Source organism: Eriocheir sinensis, unplaced genomic scaffold, assembly GCF_024679095.1.
Source record: "Eriocheir sinensis breed Jianghai 21 unplaced genomic scaffold, ASM2467909v1 Scaffold1436, whole genome shotgun sequence".
Classification (NCBI taxonomy): Eukaryota; Metazoa; Arthropoda; class Malacostraca; order Decapoda; family Varunidae; genus Eriocheir; species Eriocheir sinensis.
Genome location: NW_026110780.1, coordinates 46,146 through 64,054, shown reverse-complemented (window position 1 = coordinate 64,054; position 17,909 = coordinate 46,146). Strand labels below are relative to the sequence as shown.

At 46.9% G+C, this 17,909-nt stretch overlaps 1 protein-coding gene across 1 annotated transcript; it reads right to left on the bottom strand.

Moving 5' to 3' along the window:
* Positions 1–735: 735 nt before the first annotated feature.
* LOC126990061 (protein maelstrom-like) lies at positions 736–16,616 on the bottom strand. The gene is made up of 5 exons (XM_050848627.1): positions 16,450–16,616; positions 10,965–11,145; positions 10,114–10,257; positions 5,501–5,630; positions 736–1,044 (listed from the first exon to the last, which is right to left on the bottom strand). The coding sequence occupies exons 2-4, from the start codon at positions 11,107–11,109 to the stop codon at positions 5,515–5,517; spliced, it is 405 nt and encodes a 134-aa protein (XP_050704584.1). The 5' UTR covers positions 11,110–11,145; positions 16,450–16,616; the 3' UTR covers positions 736–1,044; positions 5,501–5,514.
* Positions 16,617–17,909: the final 1,293 nt, after the last annotated feature.

The following is a 17,909-nucleotide window of genomic DNA, read 5'->3' as shown; positions in this document are numbered from 1 at the left end:
TGGGAGCTGAGAGAGAGAGAGAGAGAGAGAGAGAGAGAGAGAGAGAGAGAGAGAGAGAGAGAGAGAGAGAGAGAGAGAGAGAGAGACAGACACACACACACACACACACACACACACACACACACACACACACACACACACACACACACACACACACACACACACACATTCTTGGCACTAAACTCTGACAGCAGACTCTTGCAGGGAGCGAGACAGAGACGAGACCACTGAGCCGAGGGAACCAGTCAGGCCTTCAAGATGCTGCCTGGATGCTGGGGAGACCAGATGAGACCAGTCCTGTTGGGGAGAAGATGGAGGGAGATGAACAGAAGGGCAGAGATGAGAGAGAGAGAGATGGAACTAACTCTCTCTCTCTCTGTATTTCTATAAAGAGAAGACTAATGAAGTTTGGAAATTTATATTACAATGGATATATTTAAACCTACTACTCTTCTTCTTCTTCTTCTTCCTTGTCTCTTTCCTCTGTCCACCAGTGAGCTATTGTATTCTTCCCTTCTCTTCCCCTCCCCTCCCAAGACGCCGCCTGGATGTTGAGGGGATAGACCGATAGAGAGAGGATGAGATGGCTCTCTCTCTCTCTCTCTCTTCTTTTCAATGGACCTTATACACTTTTATGCTACTTTTTTGTGAGAGAGAGAGAGAGCGTTCCAGCTTCCAGTCCCTTGCTGAGCTGAGTGAACAGACAACACCAGCCAGTCAGCCATAGCCCTGAAAAGATATATGGTGGTTAGGTCCCGGTAGATTGTGGTGGAGTGGTAGAAATTGTGGTTGAATGTCAGGTCTTGGGTTGAGATTTTGGGGTTACAGAGTTGAAAAAGTTTTGAACAAGTTGAGTTTTTGGGTTGAACTTGTGATGACATGGTTGAATTGTGTTAGACTGGAAGAGGGATGTTGGGCAAATATTGTGTGGTGGTTAGACCCTGGTAGATTGTGGTAGACTGGTAGAAATCATGGTTGAGAGAGACAATAGTAACTTACCACATATCAGCAACTTCCTGTCCCAGCTTCCATCAGTTGCACGATCTGTAATAATAATAATAATAATAATAATAATAATAATAATAATAATAAAAGTATATAAAATTAATCTGTGTTTTCTCATTCCTGAGAGAGAGAGAGAGAGAGAGAGAGAGAGAGAGAGAGAGAGAGAGAGAGAGAGAGAGAGAGAGAGTTACCTCCATATCTGGAAAGGAGAAATCTATAATCTTCCTTCCTCTTCCTCCTCACACACACACACACACACACACACACACACAATAAAAAAAAAAAAAAAAAAAAAAAAACTTACACCCCAAAGTTATCACCGCAGCAGCAGCAGCAGTCAGACGCAGAATTATAGTCACAAGTTATAGTGTGTGTCATGCCAAGTCCCTGCTGGTGAGCCTGGTTCAGACCCTCACACCAACCACCTCCCAGGGCCAAAATGGAGGTAGGTTGAGTTCTAATGTGTGTTTCCTTAGGTTCACGGTACAGAGGAAGGGTCACACTACCACCAGGGTCACACAACTCATAGGAAAGCCTGGTCAAATGTGTGTTTCCTTAGGTTCATGGTACAGAGGAAGGGTCACACTACCACCAGGGTCACACAACTACCCCGGGAAATGCCCACAACTCCTAGGAAAGCCTGGTGAAATGTGTGTTTCCTTAGGTTCACAGTACAGAGGGTCACACTACCACCAGGGTCACACAACTACCCCGGGAAATGCCCACAACTCCTAGGAAAGCCTGGTGAAGTGTGTGTTTCCTTAGGTTCATGGTACAGAGGAAGGGTCAAACTACCACCAGGGTCACACAACTACCCCGGGAAATGCCCACAACTCCTAGGAAATCCTGGTCAAATGTGTGTTCCCTTAAGTTCATGGTACAGAGGAAGGGTCAAACTACCACCAGGGTCACACAACTACCCTGGGAAATGCCCACAACTCCTAGGGAAAGCCTTGCCAAATATGTGTTTCTTTAGGTTCACGGTACAGAGGAAGGGTCACACTACCACCAGGGTCACACACCTACCCCAGGAAATGTCCACAAATCTTAAGAAAGCCTGGTCAAATGTGTGTTTCTTTAGGTTCACAGTACAGAGGAAGGGTCAAACTACCACCAGGGTCCATAGCTGGGCATGATAACAGAAAACCTTATTCCCGATAACCGATATTCGTTAACTGGAGACACAAATATAGGCGATAACTGATACCCGATATAAATCCACGATTCCGATAGGCAAAAACGATATTATAGATATTTCAAATAAAAAACACAGATGACTTCAAATTTTCATTATCTGTATTTTAGAAAACTTACAAAACCTGAAAATCACACGTTGACATGTACCTATGGACGGTAATACTAGAAACGCATGAACCGGTGTTGTGTTATTTGGCGTCCCCACCGTCAAAGGCTGGTGCTTTTGTTTACAAACACTGGTCTCTCGCGAACTGCGCATGCTCAGACTAGCAAGCGTAGACCTGTACAGTCTCACAAAGCATTTTAACCGTAATTAAGAGTTGCTGGAAGGCTGAATCAGACATACAGTACCACCATCCCCGCTGTTTCTAGAACGACACTCTGTACGAGTTGTATTTATATGTACAGAGTGTCGTTCAGCGAGGATGGTGGTACTGTATGTCTGATTCAGCCTTCCAGCAACTCTTAATGTGTTAAAAAGCTTTGTGAGACTGTACAGGGCTACGCTTACTGGTCTGAACATGCGCAGTTCACAAGAGACCAGTGTTTGTAAACAAAAGCGCTTGCTTTTGACGATGGGACACCAAATAACACAACACTGGGTGCCTTCAATACCAGGGCATGATCACAAATGAATATGGAATATCAAATTTGAGGCAGTTAATAATTTTTTGGGCAAAGTTAAATGATTTTTCTCTTTGATATATTGATTATTAAGTCTAACATGAAAAATAAGCTAGTGTTTTAATGTTGATGATCTAAGTATGAAATCTCTTCACTGAAGATATTTCATGCCCCAAAGGTTTTTCAAACAACACCGGGCACCACGTGTAGGGAGGAGACAACGATTAGTAAAAAAGTAGTGATTAGAAAAAAGTATTGATTATCGCTAGTTTGGTTACAAAAGTAACGAAGATATCGATAAATACTTAAATAAGTAGCAGATGGCCGATAACCCGATTTTGTTATCAGCGATAAAGTATCGCGATAACTTATCGCAATAACCCCCAGCTATGCCAGGGTCACACACCTACCCCGGGAAATGTCCACAACTCCTAGGAAAGCCTGGTCAAATGTGTGTTTCTTTAGGTTCATGGTACAAAGGAATGGTCAAACTACCACCAGGGTCACAAAACTGCCCCTGGCAATGCCCACAACACCTAGGAAAGCCAGGTCAAATATGTTTCTTTAGGTTCATGGTACAAAGGAATGGTCAAACCAGGGTCACAAAACTGCCCCTGGCAATGCCCACAACACCTAGGAAAGCCTGGTCAAATGTGTGTTCCCTTAGGTTCATGGTACAGAGAAAGGTTCACACTACTACCAGGGTCACAAAACTACCCCTGGAAATGCCCACAACTCCTAGGAAAGCCTTGGCAAATGTGTGTTCCCTTAGGTTCATGGTACAGAGGAAGGGTCACACTACCACCAGGGTCACACAACTACCCCTGGAGATGCCCACAACTCCTAGGAAAGCCTGGTCAAATATGTGTTTTCATAGGTTCACAGTACAGAGGAAGGGTCACACTACCACCAGGGTCACAAAACAAATGCCTAGGGGAAAGGCTGGTCAAATGTGTGTGGCAGTCGAAATGTTTTGTTTAGTCGGCGCAATATCTGTGGTCATATGCCGAAGAGAGACAGAAGGGGAAGGAATTATAGGAGAAGGGAACAGACCCCAGGAGACGGGACACAACCCCTGATTAATACCTGGTACACTGCTGGGTGGACAGGGGCTACGTAGGGTATCAGAAAAGCCGCCCAAATTTTTCCACTCCGCCCGGGAATCGAACCCGGGCTCTCTCGGTTGTGAGCCGAGAGTGCTAACCACTGCACCACGAAGCCCCCCGAGGCGAGGAGGAGGGTAAAGGTGGGGGCAGGGAAGGGAACTGTAGGGAGATGAACTGGTGGTAAGGTTAACAATTATTTTACGTTTTTTTTTTCACCACTTATAACGGAATTTCAGCATATTAACCGTGTAGCAGCGACGGGCCAAATTTGTGTCTTTACCGTGTAGCAGCGACGGGCCAAATTTGTGTCCTTACCGTGTAGCAGCGACGGGCCAAATTTGTGTCTTTACCGTGTAGCAGCGACGGGCCAAATTTGTGTCTTTACCGTGTAGCAGCAACGGGTCAAATTTGTGGCTTTACCGTGTAGCAGCAACGGGCCAAATTTATAGCTTTACCGTGTAGCAGCAACGGGTCAAATTTGTGGCTTTACCGTGTAGCAACGACGGGCCAAATTTGTGGCTTTACCGTGTAGCAGCAACGGGTCAAATTTGTGGCTTTACCGTGTAGCAACGACGGGCCAAATTTGTGGCTTTACCGTGTAGCACCGACGGGCCAAATTTGTGCCATGATATAAACCCCCCAAATTAAATGATTCATAATCTGATCACAAATGCTTTGATATATTACGAAACAGTTTGTGTGAGGGTGATTTTTTCTCATTTTTCTCGCTTGGAGGGACCATTAAGAAACATGATCCCCGCTGCAACCACCACCGGGTTAATGGACTAAAGTCTCCCCCAATTAGTCTGTTATATCGAGGGTTCACTGTATTTTGGTGCGGACGCCTTGAAAGAGTTGAAATAGGCGGAGCAGAGCATCCATGGCTTGACAGAAGTATATATGGAAAATGCCCAATATAAAATGACCTCAAATCCAGTACAGCAGGCAGTATCCATTATATGTGAGGGTTACGTTCTGCAAACAGCTCGCATCATGTGAATTCCCATATATGGAAGTTATCATCCCAATAAGGGGTTATGTTCCACGACCCTTTTTGGAACCCTCTTAACTATTTATTCCGGCACCGTTTCACAATAACAAAGCACTTCAGCAACAATAAAGCACATTGATTGCTTCCGGGGAGACACACCCAGTCTATGGTTTAGGCTGATAATTAGCTAGTACCTGAGGATTAACTTTAGGATCAGAGGGAGGAAAAGGTTAATTATAGGCGAGGAAAGTGCAGGAAACATTTGCGCCCTCTAGTGTGTCACCAAACCTCACCAGCACCAGCGCCGATACTCCCATAATAGTGACTTTTTCTCGCATAAAACCAATACTTGGCACATTTAGGTTAGTCGCATAGGAGCGGATTTGCACGTATGGAATACCCGGTGTATATTTGGGAGCAGCGAGTAGTGGGCTTTTTTTATTATTGTTTCCTTTTTTGTGCGCCCTTGAGCTGTCTCCTTTGTTGTAAAATAAATAAATAAATATGTAAAATGTTCAATATTAAATGAAGTCAAATACTACAAGTTGGTGAATGCAAGAAACAATAAGCACTGTACCTTTCCTGGCCTGCTCAGAGCCAAGCGAGGGAAAGTCTCCCTCCTCCTCCCATGGTTTTGTCGTCCAGGCCTGCACGACCTTTCCCGTCCATCGGCACCCCCCCAAGAGCCAACAGGCTTTGTCCGAGGCCTGTAAGAAAGGTGCCGGGTTATGTACTCATCAATCTTTTACCAACAACCACAACATGGAAAAATCTTTCAACAAACTTCCAAACATACAGAGGAGGCGGTGGCTGAGTCAACAGAGTGACGGTGCCGCGTTCAGGAGGACGCGAGTTCAATCCCTGCCCGGTGCCACCAAGCTGGGATTTTTCAGCCGCCGCCGAGTGGCTTAAAACTACCCACATGCTGTCCTGAAGACCACCTATCAACACGGACTCTAGATTCTAGGATTAACGATGAGCTCCGGGAGAGCAGCATGAGCCAATGCAAGATGGCGCCACTATAAACACTCGCCTGCACCACGACGGGCTGGGCCATACCATCAGGCCCCTCCAAAAAATAAGCCTACCGGCACCAGCGAAGATGTAAAAAAAAAAAAAAAAATAAATAAATAAATAAATAAAATTAAATAAATCTAAAAAAAATCTTTTGAGCTCTAAAAAAATCTAGACAAATTTCTAAACTATCTTGCTTCTGAACAAACTACTTTTGAACCTTAATAAATAATCTAAACGTGAAAAAAAAAGCTTCCAAACTTCAACAAGAATTTTGCTTGTAAACAGTGAACAGGCTTTCCTTTCTGATTCTTATGACAAGCCTTTACAAGGGGAGCATCAAAGCTCTTCTGAAGGTAACTCCGATGATTCTTAAACATCTACAAGCACGGTAAAAGTTGGAAAGTTTTGTTTAATGGGCAGCGCAACATCTGTGGTCATATGCCGGAGAGAGACAGGAGGGGAAGGAATTCTAGGAGAAGGGAACAGTTGGAAAATTTGGTTTAGTGGGCAGCGCAACATCTGTGGTCATATGCCGGAGAGAGACAGAAGGGGAAGGAATTCTAGGAGAAGGGAACAGTTGGAAAATTTGGTTTAGTGGGCAGTGCAACATCTGTGGTCATATGCCGGAGAGAGACAGGAGGGGAAGGAATTCTAGGAGAAGGGAACAGTTGGAAAATTTGGTTTAGTGGGCAGTGCAACATCTGTGGTCATATGCCGGAGAAAGACAGAGGGAGAAGGAATTATAGGAGAAGGGAACAGACCCCAGGAGATGGGACACAACCCCTGATTAATACCTGGTACACTGCTGGGTGGACAGGGGCGTAGGGTATCGGAAAAGCCGCCCAAATTTTTCCACTTCGCCCGGGAATCAAACGCGGGCTCTTTCGGTTGTGAGCCGAGTATGCTAACCACTGCACCACGAAGCCCCCAAGATTTGTTGGACCGTAGCGTCAACCCCATATCTCGAGGGCCTAGGCTCATATCCGAGGCAGGTAGTTGGGAAAAGTACTATCTGGAATAAGGTCATTTCTCATGTGCTTTGAGAAATGTCATTAGCTGAAGGCTCAGACTGTCGGACCCACAGCTCCTAGTGCTTCCCCTTCTGCGGCTCCACAGCTTCCTGAGGTCCAGGTTCTGACACATGAAGCAGGCTGCACACACGACAGGGTGCAGAAGCGTCCTTCAGCGCGGTGTTGTGCGGCTGTTGGCACCAAGGCAAGAGTATCACAACACTACTTCACAGCCTAACATCCCTTTTATCCCTTAACCCGGCAGCAGCGGGGATCATGTTTCTTAATGGTCCCTCCAAGTGAGAAAAATGAGAAAAAATCACCCTCACACAAACCATTGCATAATATATATCAAAGCATTTGTGCTCAGGTTATGTATCATCTATTTCTGGGGTGTTTATATCATGGAACAAATTTGGCCCATCGCTGCTACACGGTAAAGACACAATGAGTCTCTGAGAGTCATATTATAAAACATTTCATCGCCCAAGAACACATATTTGACAAAGCTTTCGTAGGAGTTGTGGGCACTTCCAGGAGTAGTTCTATGACCCTGGTGGTAGTGTGACCCTTCCTCTGTACTGTGAACCTAGAAACACATATTTGACAAGGCTTTCGTAGAAGTTGTGGGCATTTCCAGTAGTAGTTTTACGACCCTGGTGGTAGTGTGACCCTTCTTCTGTACCTTGAACCTAGAAACACATATTTGACAAAAATTTTGTAGGAGTTGTGGGCATTTCCAGGAGTAGTTTTATGACCCTGGTGGTAATGTGTGACCCTTCCTCTGTACCGTGAACCTAAAGAAACACTCATTAGAACCTGACTGACCTCTCTCTTTGACCTTAAGTAGTAGAACACATATTTGACAAGGCTTTTGTATGAGTTGTGGGCATTTCCAGGAGTAGTTTTATGACCCTGGTGATAGTGTGACCCTTCCTCTGTACCCTGAACCTAAAGAAACACTCATTAGAACCCGACTGACCCCCTCTTTGAGCTTAACCCCTTCATCACGAGTATACTGCATCCTTGCGTGCCCCGTACCATATCCGAGGACTTGCATACTTCGTCCAGGCTCGCTTTAACTAATATACGAGTTATTTTGTCTCTATATTTATGCTTACATCTCAAAACTATCAATTAATTTAAGTTTCTTTATGTGCACCATTTAATTCTGCATGTTTTCATATATAATACATGATGATTGTTTTGAGTTTGTGGCTGAAAACTTGTTACATTCAATAGCGACATTTGAAATTTGGCGCGCGCGGCGATCTCGGATACGGAACGGGGCGCTGTTTTGGCCCGGCCGTAGTGAAGGGGTTAACTCAATGACCTTTGCAGGCTTTCCTCACAAAGCACCCTGGAGCTGACTCCCTCACACACACACAAAGTCCTGCCACTCCTAAAGCGATAAATCTTACTGAAGTAACGCCTCAATTTTGCTCAAGTTTCTTCAGTACCTGTCTCACGTTAGGGGGATCGACCCTCCACCTGGTATTCCTCATCGCAAACTTTTTTTGGCTCCTCAAACCGTTTCTCTGCACTGGGAACTATGGGAGACCTGCACCCCTTCAGCATGCATGAACACCTCACCTTGGACAAGAGCTGCTTCAGATTCTTGGCAGTTTCCTCAAGGCTGTTCCCGAAGCCCTCCGAGTCACCCAGCAGCTTGTGAGTCTCCAGCGAGTGCTTCCTTGCCGAGGCAGCACGATGGCTGCGGGGAAGGGAACAAATTAAGGACTGGTGTGAGTTGCATTGTTCTTGTTGCTGGTGTTTCCATGTGAGGATGAGGAGCAGTGATCACAGGGATTATATACTTTTTCTTTTTTTTACAGCTGAGGAAGCAGCTCAAGGGCAAAAAAAGGAAACAATAATGAAAAAGCCTGCTGTTTGCTGCTCCCACAAAAAGGGCTCAGAGGAGTGTCCAAAAGAGAGGTCAATTTAACCCCGTAGCAGCGACGGGCCAAATTTGTGGCTTTACCGTGTAGCAGCGACAGGTCAAATTTGTGCCATGATATAAACACCAAAAAATAGATGATACATAAACTGATCACAAATGCTTTGACATATATCATAATACGGTTTGTGTGAGTGCCATTAAGAAACATGATCCCTACTGCTACCGGGTCAATCTAACCTAACCTGAGGAACAGATGATGATGATGATGATGATGATGATGAAATTGGAATCAACAGAGTACAGGAAAAAGTTGGAAAGTTTGGTTAAGTAGGCGCAACATCTGTGGTCATATGCCGGAGAGAGACAGAAGGGGAAGGAATTATAGGAGAAGAGAACAGACCCCAGGAGACGGGACACAACATCTGTGGTCATATGCCGGAGAGAGACAGAAGGGGAAGGAATTATAGGAGAAGGGAACAGACCCCAGGAGACAGGACACAACATCTGTGGTCATATGCCAGAGAGAGACAGAAGGGGAAGGAATTATAGGAGAAGGGAACAGACCCCAGGAGACGGGACACAACATCTGTGGTCATATGCCGGAGAGAGACAGAAGGGGAAGGAATTATAGGAGAAGAGAACAGACCTCAGGAGACGGGACACAACATCTGTGGTCATATGCCAGAGAGAGACAGAAGGGGAAGGAATTATAGGAGAAGAGAACAGACCCCAGGAGACAGGACACAACATCTGTGGTCATATGCCAGAGAGAGACAGAAGGGGAAGGAATTATAGGAGAAGGGAACAGACCCCAGGAGACAGGACACAACATCTGTGGTCATATGCCGGAGAGAGACAGAAGGGGAATTATAGGAGAAGCGAACAGACCCCAGGAGACAGGACACAACATCTGTGGTCATATGCCAGAGAGAGACAGAAGGGGAAGGAATTATAGGAGAAGGGAACAGACCCCAGGAGACAGGACACAACATCTGTGGTCATATGCCAGAGAGAGACAGAAGGGGAAGGAATTATAGGAGAAGAGAACAGACCCCAGGAGACGGGACACAGCCCCCGATTAATACCTGGTACCCATTCACTGCTGGATGGTGGACAGGGGCGTAGGGTATCGGAAAACCCGCCCAAATTTTTACACTCCGCCTGGGAATCGAACCCGGGCTCTCTCAGTCGTGAGCCGAGTGTGCTAACCACTGCACCACGAAGCCCCCATTTTCACAGGACTGAGTCGAGGCCACAACTTACGCGCAACAACACAGCGAAACAACTTCATGATTCCATTCCTTAGGCTGAAGCGCAGCAGACTCAGCTCAGCGGGGACATAGTGGCCGGGGTCAGTGTGGGCATAACAGCTTGTGCTGACTAGGATGAAGCTGGCCTGGTGCAGTGCTGAGGAAAGGAAGAGAAGGAGGAGAGGACTGTATCAATGACTACAATAAACTAACATATCTTTACTACTATCAAAACAAGTGACTTTCCACACACTGTTCTCACTGCTTTTCATTTTCCTTCTAATCTATATTTTATTTATTCATCTTTATTCACAGAAGTGTAAGCAGCTTAAGGGCAACAAAAAACAGGAAATAAGAAAGCCTGCTAAGCACACACAAATCCAAAGTTTTATCTCACACTTATCAAAAAGCAAATATGGGAGTGACTGTCTCAGAGAACATGTCACCGGACAAACACATCAACAGGAGGATAACAGGACAAACTCTGAATTTGCTGAGGAATACAAGGACGGCACTTGTGTACTTGGATGAGGAGATGATGAAGAAAATAATAGTTACAATGATAAGGCCAAGGTTGGAGTATGCAGCAGTGGTCTGGTCTCCTCACGAAAAGAAGAACATAAGGAAGCTGGAAAGAGTGCAGAGAGTGGCAACTAAGATGGTACCGGAGCTTAGGGATCAGACTTATGAGGAGAGACTCAATAGCATGGGGCTCACAACCCTGGAGAGAAGAAGATAAAGAAGAGACCTGATAGCAGTGTACAGGGTGGCGAGTGGGGTGGACAGAGAGGACATGTGTCTGTGGAGCGAGGGAGAAACGAGAGGACACATGCACCCACACACACGCACGCACACACCACACACCATTGCCCATCCGGTTCATGTCCACCAAGTCAGCATTGTCCCTCTTCATCTCCTCGGCCTGGTGCTTTTCCTCCCGGGCCGCCTCGTCCAGGCACTGCAGTGGCACCCCTCGGCACTCCAGCCTCTCCCTGCTTTCTCCGGTCATCAGCTGGTACTTCTTCCACTGTTCCTCCGGCAGTGCCTGTGGGAGGAGGGGGGTAAGGAGGGTACATTCATCACCCTACAGGTTATAACTATTTGCATCAGGAAAAAGCCTGGAAAATTCTGCTTAGCCCTTGACTGTGGATTTCTACAAGAAGACCTTACCAAGCAACAGGAATGGAACAAAAAGTAGCTGCTACAATTCAATGAAGAAAAATGTAGACTCCTGCACCAAGGGAGAGGATATCCAGCACACCAATACCACATGGGCAACACTCCACTATCCACCACAGAGGCAGAGAAAGACCTGGGAGTATGTTACCAGGCTACCAGTGAAGGGATATCCAGCACACCAATACCACATGGGAAACACTCCACTATCCACCACAGAGGCAGAGAAAGACCTGGGAGTGTATGTTACCAGGCTACCAGTGAAGGGATATACAGCACACCAATACCACAATGGAAACACTCCACTATCCACCACAGAGGCAGAGAAAGACCTGGGAGTGTATGTTACCAGGCTACCAGTGAAGGGATATCCAGCACACCAATACCACATGGGAAACACTCCACTATCCACCACAGAGGCAGAGAAAGACCTGGGACTATACGTTACCAGGCTACCAGTGAAGGGATATCCAGCACACCAATACCACATGGGAAACACTCCACTATCCACCACAGAGGCAGAGAAAGACCTGGGACTATACGTTACCAGGCTACCAGTGAAGGGATATCCAGCACACCAATACCACATGGGAAACACTCCACTATCCACCACAGAGGCAGAGAAAGACCTGGGAGTGTATGTTACCAGGCTACCAGTGAAGGGATATCCAGCACACCAATACCACATGGGAAACACTCCACTATCCACCACAGAGGCAGAGAAAGACCTGGGAGTGTATGTTACCAGGCTACCAGTGAAGGGATATCCAGCACACCAATACCACATGGGAAACACTCCACTATCCACCACAGAGGCAGAGAAAGACCTGGGAGTGTATGTTACCAGGCTACCAGTGAAGGGATATCCAGCACACCAATACCACATGGGAAACACTCCACTATCCACCACAGAGGCAGAGAAAGACCTGGGAGTGTATGTTACCAGGCTACCAGTGAAGGGATATCCAGCACACCAATACCACATGGGAAACACTCCACTATCCACCACAGAGGCAGAGAAAGACCTGGGACTATATGTTACCAGGCTACCAGTGAAGGGATATCCAGCACACCAATACCACATGGGAAACACTCCACTATCCACCACAGAGGCAGAGAAAGACCTGGGACTATACGTTACCAGGCTACCAGTGAAGGGATATCCAGCACACCAATACCACATGGGAAACACTCCACTATCCACCACAGAGGCAGAGAAAGACCTGGGACTATACGTTACCAGGCTACCAGTGAAAGCCAAGTCCGTGCCAATCGCAGCGGACGGGTTAAAAACTAAGTAAAAAACTGACTCTCAGGGCAAAGTTGGAATATGACAAACTGATTAAAAACATACAATTCATCTAAATATTTAAGTTCAGGGCTTAAGTGTTGGAGTTCATTCTCTAAGAGTTATGGACCTGGAGTAGTGAGCACATCCCACATGATCTTGAACCCCTGAAGGGCGGGTGTTCTGACCACAAGGGCTCCCTCAGGGGGGGCCACAACTAGCTGTTCTTCAAGCACTCATAATCCTTGAAATAAACCTCTTATGGATATACATGTAATACCATGATTCGCAGCACACAATGTACTCATGCAGCCTGATGTGTGTGATGCCTGAGCAGGCCAGGCCAGCAGACCTATTGCTGGGCTGAGCCTGCTGGACGGGACAATGTACTGGATGGGGGACTCACGCAAGCTAATTTATTATATAACACATGAAAGTTTACTTTTTAGGTGTGCATATGTTGTGCATATCTTGTGCTCTGTCTGGCTGGCTATCTTGGTTAGACTCTCTCTCTCTCTCTCTCTCTCTCTCTCTCTCTCTCTCTCTCTCTCATATACAGGATATAAAGAATCTATACATTTCAAGACAACCTATTTCTCTCTTGAAAACATGTATGTGTAGAAAAACATATCATAATTTTCAATGGGAGTGTAACATATGAAATGCATTTTTTTTGTAATGTTTACCAATATTGATACAATAATGATGGCAGGTGTTGCTTGGTGCCACTGGGAGTCAGGGGTGCAAGCATTTTGTGGAGTGTATGTTTTCTGACTTGTGCTGCCCACCTGTGCCTGGGAGTTCCCTGCCTGGCTGGCTTTTATTTTGTGTTTTTTTGGGTGGGTTTTTAATGCCAACCCTGAGGATTACTAACAAGTGGAACAGCCTCACTGAACATGTAGTCACCAGCACTAATGTGAATATGTTTAACCGTAGCAGCGACGGGCCAAATTTGTGGCTTTACCGTGTAGCAGCGACGGCCAAATTTGTGGCTTTACCGTGTAGCAGCGACGGCCAAATTTGTGGCTTTACCGTGTAGCAGCGACGGCCAAATTTGTGGCTTTACCGTGTAGCAGCGACGCCAAATTTAGGCTTTACCGTGTACCAGCGACGGGCCAAATTTGTGGCTTTACCGGTACCAGCAACGGGCCAAATTTGTGGCTTTACCGTGTACCAGCGACAGGCCAAATTTCTGCCATGATGTAACCCCCCAAAATAGATGAAGCATAAACTGATCACAAATGCGTTGATATATATTATGAAATGGTTCGCGCGAGTGATGATTTTTTCTCATTAATTCGCTTAGAGGGCCTTTAAGAAACATGATCCCCGCTGCCACCACCGGGTTAAGGACAGATATGACCAGGTTGGGGCTGAACAGAAACAGAGAAGAGGCACCAGACCCTTATGACTCTCTTGCCTCGTATACCTTCACTGGGTAAGCATCTCCACTCAGGGTCGGACTGGCCTGTGTGCCCGTGTGCCAATATACTTACTCGTGTTTCTTATTTATCTGCTCCACTTCATGAAGCGCTCTGCAGGACCCACATATTTTAATTCATTAAATTTTCAATATTGATCACAACTTATATGCTATGTTAATTGTCAATGGCACATGGGCCCCCCAAGGTACATGTGTAGTGTGGCGACTATGCCTGATGAGCGAGCCTCCCATAACCCACTCAGCCAGCGGGGTACCTCTTTGGCCGCCTCGGTAAGGAGTGGCTCTCCCGTCACGTTGGTTCAATCCCAGGCAACCAGCGAATACCCTCACCAGGTCTTGATTAATTTCTCGTGTGTTTCGATACACGCAGAGGACGTGTTGGGAAATAGAGGAAACAGAAAAAGAAAATCCCAGGGCAAGACACATGGGCCCCTGGACTTAACCCATGCCAATGTGTATTTATTTGAATATTTTGATATTTTAGCTTATATGGGCCCGGCCCCTCCAGCCACTAGATGGCACGGCCCCCCTCAGCACCCCAGTCCGACTCTGTCTTTGCTAGGTGAGCACGTCAGCGCTGCCATGAACCCGCGCCATGAACCCTTCAAGCTCGACTGCAAGTTTACCGCTTACCGTTGATGAGGTTTCAGGCCCAGCGCTCCACAGGGCCGCCGCTAACATTATAACAGTAATATTAGCACCTAAAGTTGTCCTCAAGCCTCATACTTGTTAAGTCATAGGATTTAGTGGATAAGTGAGTCTTCAGCGCTTTCTTGTCTTACGTAACCGTGCCACGCCTCGCCTAATCGCTTCTAACGGAGAGCACCCGGCAGCCCACACAACCCTGATGACAATGGTAATGACAATGAGAGTGTGGTACCTGCCCCAACAATAGCCACTTTTAACCCGGTAGCTGCGGGGGTCATGTTTCTTAGGTTAGGTTAGGCTAAAGGCCCGTCTAAGTAAAATAATGAGAAAGAATCATCACTCACGCAAACCATTTCATAATATATATCAACGCATGTGTGATCAGTTTATGCATCATCTATTTTGGGAGGTTTATATCAAGGCAGAAATTTGGCCCATCGCTGCTACATGGTAAAGCCACAAATTTGGCCCGTCGCTGCTACACGGTAAAGCCACAAATTTGGCCCATCGCTGCTACACGGTAAAGCCACAAATTTGGCCCATCGCTGCTACACAGTAAAGCCACAAATTTGGCCCATCGCTGCTACACGGTAAAGCCACAAATTTGGCCCATCGCTGCTACACGGTAAAGCCACAAATTTGGCCCGTCACTGCTACCGGGTTAAGAGGTGGGGGACATCATAAGAAGGCTTTCCAGTTACTCCGGCCCTTAGTAACTCCGCCCTGGTCACTCGGCCCCACCTTGGTCACTCCAGCCTGAAATGGATACCATAATATGAACGAACCCTTGGTGCTTTAATTTGGGTCAAGTTGTTTACCCGTCACTTCTTACTGAATCGAGAGTTGAACTCAAGGTGGTCGAACCAATATTTAAAGTCAATGAGTTTGGTGCCGAAACTATGCCCGTGCCCAAAATGGGATCGTGTGAGTAGAGCTTTGGTGATTCACAGTTACTGTTTAATGTTCACAATCAATTTTTTCGTAAACATTATCCCCTATTTTCAAGAGTAAAAAAAAAGTCCTTGAATTGGATTTTCAAAGCGTTTCCATGACTGTTGAAGGTTTGTAGAAAAGATATATGAAGAGATACTGATGTTTCATAAAGTAGATTAAGATACTGGCACGGACCTAATACGAATCTTTACCAAAATCCCTAAATGTAGGACATTTCCCTAGACCTAGGGTCTTTTTCTCCCCGTAAAAATGAGATTGCAACGGATTTCGTGTCCCCACCGAAACCCGCATTCCAACCGGTCCCCAAGCTTGTTTTGGGGGTGAGGGGGAGTATGGGCAAACACTAGAATTTTACAAACATGAGGATTGAGGACAACTTTAGGTGCTAATGTTAGTGTTGTAATGTTGGTGGCCCTGTGGAGCGCTGCGGCGGCGGCAGCAGACCGGGGCCTGAAACCTCATCACCGGTGAACGGAAACAGGTAAACTTGACATGGGTAAGCTTGGGTGTGATCCTGGAATAATACCAAGCTGTCACCTCAGCCACAAAAAGCTTGAAACAGGTAAACTTGACATGGGTAAGCTTGGGTGTGATCCTGGAATAATACCAAGCTGTCACCTCAGCCACAAAAAGCTTGAAACAGGTAAACTTGACATGGGTAAGCTTGGGTGTGATTCTGGAATATTACCAAGCTGTCACCTCAGCCACAAAAAGCTTGAAACAGGTAAACTTGACATGGGTAAGCTTGGGTGTGATTCTGGAGTAATACCAAGCTGTCACCTCAGCCACAAAAAGCTTGTAATAGGTAAGCTTGAAATGGATAACCTTGTAATACGCACTGGATGGGCGTGGAGGCACTGGATGGGCGTGGAGGCGTGGGGGCAGTGGATGGGCGTGGAGGCGTGGGGGCACTGGATGGGCGTGGAGGCACTGGATGGGCGTGGAGGCGTGGGGGCAGTGGATGGGCGTGGAGGCGTGGGGGCACTGGATGGGCGTGGCGGCGTGGGGGCACTGGATGGGCGTGGAGGCGTGGGGGCAGTGGATGGGCGTGGAGGCGTGGGGGCAGTGGATGGGCGTGGAGGCGTGGGGGCACTGGATGGGCGTGGAGGCGTGGGGGCACTGGATGGGCGTGGAGGCGTGGGGGCACTGGGTGGGCGTGGGTGGGGGCACTGTGTGGGCGTGGGCGGCGTGACAGATTCTGCAGCGTTGCTTTGTTTACTTCCGTTGATCTTGACCTTGATCTTGATGTCACAGGAGTCCTGAGAAGGGAGGCTGTGGGTTTGTATGTCCTTATAGAGTGGGATTGATAGAGGCTGGGAATTGAATGTGAAAAAGAATGCAAAAATAATTATGAATGGTGAAGAAATGGCCGGAGGAGGTTATGTAGTGAGTTAAGTGCCTTGGGTCAGTTATGTGTAGACAGGAGCTGCCTTGTATAGCACAACCGGTCTCCTGCAGACTCCTTACGTTCTTATGTTCTTATGTTCTTATGATGACCTCCGCCATAATAACACGGAGGAGTCCAGTGCAGAGGAACCTTTGCATGCAGGGCCCTGCACAGGAAGCACCTTTAAGTAACAGTAACACTCAGCCCTCCTCCTTGGGTGAATGTTGCAGAGGAACCTTTGCATGCAGGGCCCTGCACAGGAAGCACCTTTAAGTAACAGTAACACTCAGCCCTCCTCCTTGGGTGAATGTTGCAGAGGAACCTTTGCATGCAGGGCCCTGCACAGGAAGCACCTTTAAGTAACAACACCGAGTAAACACCTGAGGGAAGGTTGCCTTTGTTGCCGTTTTCTATTTTCATTCTTATTTCTTCCATTTGGCTTCATAGTTTTCCAAGCTCTTTTTAGTGTTTTGCGGCATCGTGCACATGAATAATAACGTACCATAGTATGACCACGTCAGTTGGGTAACGCTATTATTCACCCTCCTGGAAAGCCTTAAGAAAAAGTGTAGGGGTGAAAATGGTTGTGGAAATAGCCATGAAATGTGTGCGAGAACCGTGAGGCCATGGGCGGCCGTGACCCGTGGCTGACCGCCGAGGCCTGGAGTCCCTTGATAGAGACTCTGTCAAGGGTCTCCACCGCAGCCTACTCCGCCGCCAGTGACGACAACGGCACAGCACGAAGCCTGCCACATATTGTAGGACTGATTGACAGTTTGTTGTTGCAGTTATACAACACAGGAGAAGGGCGGAACCTGCCCTCCCAACCTGGCCCAGGCAATACATGGTGTTATTGTACAACTATTGCCACATCTGTAGGGAGCACCATGACACAAAAAGCTGTACTGGCGG

Coding starts and splice junctions, on each gene's coding strand:
- LOC126990061 (XM_050848627.1), bottom strand. CDS start 11,109: ATGACCGGAGAAAGCAGGGAGAGGCTGGAGTGCCGAGGGGTGCCACTG. Junction 10,258..10,964: donor CATGAACCGGATGGGCAATG/GTGTGTGGTGTG, acceptor TCCTTTCCTCAG/CACTGCACCAGGCCAGCTTC. Junction 5,631..10,113: donor GTTTCGCTGTGTTGTTGCGC/GTAAGTTGTGGC, acceptor CCTTTCTTACAG/GCCTCGGACAAAGCCTGTTG.